Raw genomic sequence first — 6,389 nt, 5'->3', positions numbered from 1 at the left:
GAAAAAAAAAAAAAAAAAAAAAAAAAAAAAAAAAAAAGAAGCCTCATGAGCCTGTTCTCTGAGGATAATGGAGTGGAATGGTCAGAAATCCTCAAATCTGGGGGACAGTGCTTGGGCATGGGACTAGGTGATGCATAGGTGAGACGAGCGTGGTGTGTTATAGTGGGGAGAAGTCTAGTGGAGGGCTGCGTGAGCGAGGGGAGCATGGTGGAGACAGGGCAGAGAGGAGGAAGGCATGGGCTGTGGCCATGGGAAGGAGGTTGGAAGCAGGAATGTGGGGAAATCATCCGATTTTCACTCTGGCTGCTCTGTGGAGCCTGCGTTCTAGAGTTGATATAGGAAGTCAGGAGACCTGTGAAGAGGCTGATGTAGTCTAAGACAGCATTGATCGTGGCTTGATGTTTGCTGGCTGTGAGGATGGAGAGAAGTGGAGAGATTGTGGGCTGATGCTGAAATCACAGGCATTTTGCCATATCTCAGCTCTGCTATCCAGTATGATAGCCAGTAGCCACACGTGGCTATTTATGTTTAAATTTAAATCAATTGAAAGTGAAATTCCATGCCTCCTTTGCACTTGTTTTTCGTAGCTACTCTTTATGATATTACTAAAGTTGGACACATGCATACGCCATGCCCCAGCAATTCCATTCCTAGCATTCTGCTCCTATGAGAGAGATGTACATGTGTGTTCCTAATGGTATGTACAAGAATATTCATATTGGCAGTGCTGTTTTTAATAGCCAAAAGCTGGAAACAATCCAAATGCCCATTTCCAGTAGTAAAAGGAATAAACATTGACATATGCATACCATTGAATACCATACAGCAATTAAAATCAACAAAAGACTGTTCTATGTAATAGGATAGACATTAAAAAAAACCATATAATGTATGATTACATTTATATATAGTTCAAAATTAGGCAAAACTAATCTATACAAGTGAAATCAGGATAGTGGACATTGCTTTTTTTTTTTTTTTTTTTCTTTTTTGGCGGCCGGCTGGTATGGGGATCTGAACCTGTTATAAGGCTATGCTCTAGCCAACTGAGCTAATCAGCCAGCCCCACGATAGTGGACATTACTAGGAAGGAGGTGGGAGATGGCAACTTCAAGGAGGCAAGATGGATATTTCTGGGTGCAGAGATGTTATTTCCTGATCTGAATGCTGGTTATACAAGAATGTTAATTTTTTTTTTTAAATGTCATTGCAAACAGTGCAATGACAAATTCCATTTTCCTATATGCGTGTTATGCTTCAGTTTGCTTTAAAGTTTGCTTTAAGTTTGCCATAAAAATTATAATACCAGAATCTAGTGAAATAAAAAACAAATGTACAACGAAGAACCAATAAAGCCAAAAGTTGGTTCCTGCAAAAAATCTAATAAACCCAAGCAAGATTGATCAAGGAAAAAAAAAATGATGGCAGACTAATCAATATAAAGAATGAAAAACAAGGAGACACTACTACAGACCTATAAGGATATTGTGAATAATTTTATGCCAAAAATTTGAAAATTCAGGTGAAATGGAAAAATTCCTATTATTGATAAAATTGACACAAGAAGAAAGTCAAAAATTGAAATAGCTCTATATCTGTTAAAGGAACTGAATTTATGAATTAAAAAACAAGACCAAAAAAACCTTCCCATAAGGGAAACTCTAGGCCCAGCTAGTTCCAAATTTTGGTTCTACCGCATATTTAAGGACAAAATAAAGTCAAGCATCTGTATTTTTCATTTGAAATTTCTTGCCATTTCTGGGTTATGCTTTTATGGCTCCAACAACCCTGGCCTGATACATAAATGTACTGGAAGGAGGCGGTAACTCACTCATCCCTTACTGTTCACTAAGCAGTCATTGATGGGCCTGCTATGCACTAAGCACTGTTGGCTGCTGGTAAAACAGGGGACAGACACCATCTCTGCCTGTTAAGAGATTATAGTTCCTGGGGAAGGTAGTCATGGAACTGTCCATTCAACAGCTACCTGAGATGAAATGGGGCATAGATAACACAGCTTGGATAGGAAGGAAGAGTGGGTAAATAAGAAAGCCTTAGGCAAGGCTGCGCACATTGGGGTTGTATCTGTCGGTCACAGTTCAGTCGGGGCAGTAGAGCCCCTGTGAGTATTCACTATCAGGAAATAGACCTCCTACAAATGTGGGACAAGCTGAGAAAGTGACAGCCAGAAGAGGGGGGCAGGGGATCAGAGGTAGAAATAGCAACCAGCCTTCCTGAAGCACTGGCACGAGTGGCCAGGGGGAATCTGATCAACAAGTCCAGACACCAGAGTAGTATTTTGGTGAGCCCACAGGTTTGGGATCCGTTGCCTCTGTGAGGCTACTGTGACTTTTGGTCAGCAGGGCCAGCATTTGGGAAGACGAGCAGGGTATGGAGCAGAGGACCAAGGGTGAGCCGGACTCACCAGGGACCCTTGGTTCTATCAGTCCCTGTGTCTAACCATGAGAACCTCCCAAGAGCCAGGGCTGCTGCTTCTCTTCCACCTTCCCAGTCTCAAGCAAGGTCCTCTTTTGACCCACCCCAATCCAGAACCATCCAGCGAAGGGGATTCAAGGAATCAGTTCCCAGCTCACTTACCAGGTTGACATGCACAATTCAGCACAAGGGATGTGAGGGACAGTCTCTTGGATACTTATGAAATAGAACTTTAGGTGTGAGAAGGGACCAAACCTCAACTTTATTCACCTGCCAGCTGGTCAGAAGTTGGCTTGGCCTTTGTGGCAAACCTCACAGGAGGCCTGTGGAGTACATGCCACTCCTCGTGTGCTGCTCACAGAGAGCGCTCTCACTATTCTACCTTTGAAACCGTCTTCTCCCTTGACTGCAAAAGTGAAGTGCTACAATTCTCTGAAACTACAAAAACAAGGCACCAGCAGATTCTATACTGATAAAAATTTGGTAAAACTGTCATTGTAAAAACCTTTTAGGATGGATCAAGATAACATATCCCGTGGTAAAAACAAGAGTGAAATAGTTCTGAGAACTGTGAAACAGTCATCCATTTTCTAAATGACTTAATCCAACAGACAGATGGTTTTTAATCACCGACCTCCTTCTTTTGCAGCCAAGTGGGCACCAGGATCTTTTCATTTTAAAAGTGTAAGTAGTGCCACCTCTTGCAGAGCCCTTCTCCAGGGCCAGGCCCTGTGCTGACCACTCATCATGCATCGCCTCCATCTGTCACCATTCTTCCCAATTACTGGTGTGAAAAAATGAGTTACACCTGCCCAGGGTCAGACAGCTGGGAAGTGGTAGGACTAAGATGAGGACCCAGGTAGGAAATTCAGAAGGAGCTCGAATAAAGGGGACACTTGAAGGTTGGAAAATACCCAAAAGTAAGCAACTGAGTAGCTCTAGGGTAAACAAGTGCAGTGCAGTGTGTCACAGAGCATGATGGGCATCAGGGCTCAGCAGGTGACAGCTGTGTCTGGGCCTCCTCCCAGGGTGTCTCCCAGTTTATGTGCGCTACTGTAAATAGCAATTTCTTTCCTTCTTCCTCCCTTTCTTCCTCCCTCTTTCTTCCATTCTTTTCTCCCTTTATTCTTTCCTTCCTCTTTCTCCCAGATTTTCTCTTTCTCTCATGTATGCATGTGTGATCTCCCCTCCTTTACTTTCTTTTTTTGTGATGCACTGTCCTATCTATACTGCCAACTGTCGAGTCCCATCCTCTAAGCAAATCCTAGCACATGCAGAGAGGCTGTGCAGACAACCCAAACATGGTTCTTGTTCTTTAGAAGTTTCTCTCCCACTTCCAGTTTTGTTACAGGAGGCAGCTTCCCCTACTTACAGAAAGTGTCTTTGCAGCTTGCAGGATCACCTCTGCTCCTTGAAGCAAACATGCCGTCTACACACTCACCCTGAGAGCGGCTGTGAGAATCATTAAAACACAGCAGTAATACAGACACCCAAGTGCATGGGCCCCTTTCTCTCCCTCCCTCAACCCCCTGTTCATCTTGAAGGGTTGTTTTAGGGACAGCTCCTGATACCTGTCCGTTCTCAGGTGCAGGTCCTAGTGCTCTCTAAGAGGGGAGAAGAAAGAAGGAAAACTCATCAGAAGGAGGAAGCAGTTCAACGATTCTCTTCTGTGTACAGAGAAGTCAGGGAGATGCTGGTGCATGGAGGCAGCTGTCCCTGGGACCCAGGATGAAATTCAGAAACGTGGTGAAATGGCCATGTTTCAGGACTGACATCTGTGGCTGTTGAAGCCAGTCAGAGGGACCAAACATGTATTTTCCTGAAGCAGGAGTGGGTGTGTGGGGCAACTTTTTGTTATCCCTCTTCTTTTTGTCACTCTCTGCCCAACTTGGCCAGTTATCCCAGCAGGACGTTGGAGGCAAGCCTGGCGTGGGCCTAGGCCTAACCCCACCCTTGGTGGGGGTGTTTCTTGCCTCAGCATCTGTCAGGGCTCCCACTCTCCTCAGGGATGTCACTACAGCTGGGATTGATGGTCTTCTCTCTTTCTCTCTCTCTCCAGGGTCAGGTGTGGGTTAATGGCTTTAACCTTGGCCGCTACTGGCCAGCAAGGGGTCCCCAGGTGACCTTGTTTGTGCCTAAGCACATCCTGAGGATCTCGGCCCCAAACACCATTATAGTTCTGGAACTGGAGCATGCACCCTGCAGCAACAATGGCTCAGAACTGTGCGCCGTGGAGTTCGTGGACAAGCCGGTTATTGACGCAGCTCCAACCCCCGATCTCTGCAGGCCTGTTTAATCAAGACTCATGGCTGGACCGTGCGTGATGACTAAAGACTGTGATCCTTTGGGGACTGAGCCCTACACATACCTCTAAAATCCCCCTTGTCATGCCAACATTCACAAGAGAGTTAGATTGGAAAACAAATTCAGGGTGTTCGTTTTCACCTGCAGTTTCTCTGCAGCCCTGCAGTGCCTGACCCCCCACCCTCGGGGGCCACCCAGTGTGTAAGGGAGGAGACAGCACAGTCATGCACAGAGGTCTCCGCAGAGTTGGAATGGGAGCTTGAAAGGCATTTCTGATTTTTATTGTAAAGGAATCATGTCTTTTTTGTTAAATAAAATTTGTACTCAAGTGATGGTGTTACTGTTTTTAATGTGAGCAGGTATTAAATTATATGGTCTGACTTAAATCTTAACTAGACTTGTGTGGGCTGAATAAGCCACTTCAATAAACTGAGATTCAAAGGGGTGGAAAATAGTCTTGGTTTGATCTAGTGGACTGCTGCTTTTCTGATTATTTGGCTTGCTTTTGAATTTCTGTGGTATCTACTCAGTAACCCATACAGCTGAAAGCAATTATGCAAATAACCTAAATGATCAGCAGTTGCACGGTATTCCTAGTATGCTGTGTCTGTACAGTAGGGTAGTATTTAGCCATTAAAATGGTGATGCACATCTATATTTATTTGTATGAAAACACTTTCATGGTATGTTGTGTGAAAAAAAGCATGTTACCTTAAACTTGATCTCATTTTGTGTGCTTAGAAATAAGAACCACACATATCCACACACCATACAGGCCTGTACACGTGACAATAGATACATGTACACATGTTGGTAGACAGGCATACATACACATGCTAATTGCGTGCACAGATGTGCAGGGACATGGTGTCACATGATATGCATGTCCTGAATGGGCAGTAACTCTCATTTGTTGAGTACTTGTTCTATACCATGCAGTCAGGAGCATATCATATGTTTAATTCACTTGCCCCTCACAAGAATTCTGGGGAATGTGCTGTCATCTTCCCGATTTACCAGATCACACAGCTGTAAGTAGCAGAGACTTGAACCCAAGTAGTCTGGCCCTAGAGTCTGGGCACACTTTACACGCCTACTATATTAATACATGCTTGTGTCACATAGGAAAGTTTTGGAATAACACTAACAAAAAACCACTAATATGATTATATGTTGGTGGTAAGTATTCAGAAGATTGCTTACTTTTATTTGTATTTTTAAATTCTTTATCGAAAATATGTAATTTTTTTAAAGAAGAGAGAAAGGAAAGATTTTTGATGCCAATCTATCACATATTTTCATGACAGTGTATTTTTCTCTCTCTCATAGGCACAAATGATAAATATCTGGGATTCAACAGAGAGTTTTTAAACTCTGGTTGAGCCAACTACAGGAGACATGTATGGGTTGAGACAAACTGAGACTAGGATTTAATTTAGGACTGTTTTACATAGCATCTTTTTCTAAATGTTCAGCACCACTTGGTGTTCATGTATACCACAGATGAAGGAGGTACAGACCCGCCTGGACCCACGGCCTCATTTCATTGCTCCCCCACTGCCAAGTTACTGAGGACATAAAATGACACTCAAGATCTGTGACCAGGCAGTGATAAGCTTTGGAAAGAAATGTGAGATGATTCCTTTTAA

General features: G+C 43.6%; 1 protein-coding gene across 1 annotated transcript in view; it reads left to right on the top strand.

The window, feature by feature from the left end:
• The window catches only part of GLB1 (galactosidase, beta 1), a 94,641-nt gene extending 89,509 nt beyond the window's left edge, over positions 1-5,132 (top strand). The window contains exon 16 of the mRNA XM_008578083.1: positions 4,496-5,132. Coding sequence (XP_008576305.1) covers positions 4,496-4,732 — 237 coding nt within the window. The 3' untranslated portion in view covers positions 4,733-5,132. The remainder of the gene's footprint in view (positions 1-4,495) is intronic.
• The last annotated feature ends 1,257 nt before the right edge of the window (positions 5,133-6,389 follow it).

Source organism: Galeopterus variegatus, unplaced genomic scaffold (genome assembly GCF_000696425.1).
Source record: "Galeopterus variegatus unplaced genomic scaffold, G_variegatus-3.0.2 Scaffold1627, whole genome shotgun sequence".
Classification (NCBI taxonomy): Eukaryota; Metazoa; Chordata; class Mammalia; order Dermoptera; family Cynocephalidae; genus Galeopterus; species Galeopterus variegatus.
This window is presented reverse-complemented; position numbering and strand designations above follow the sequence as displayed.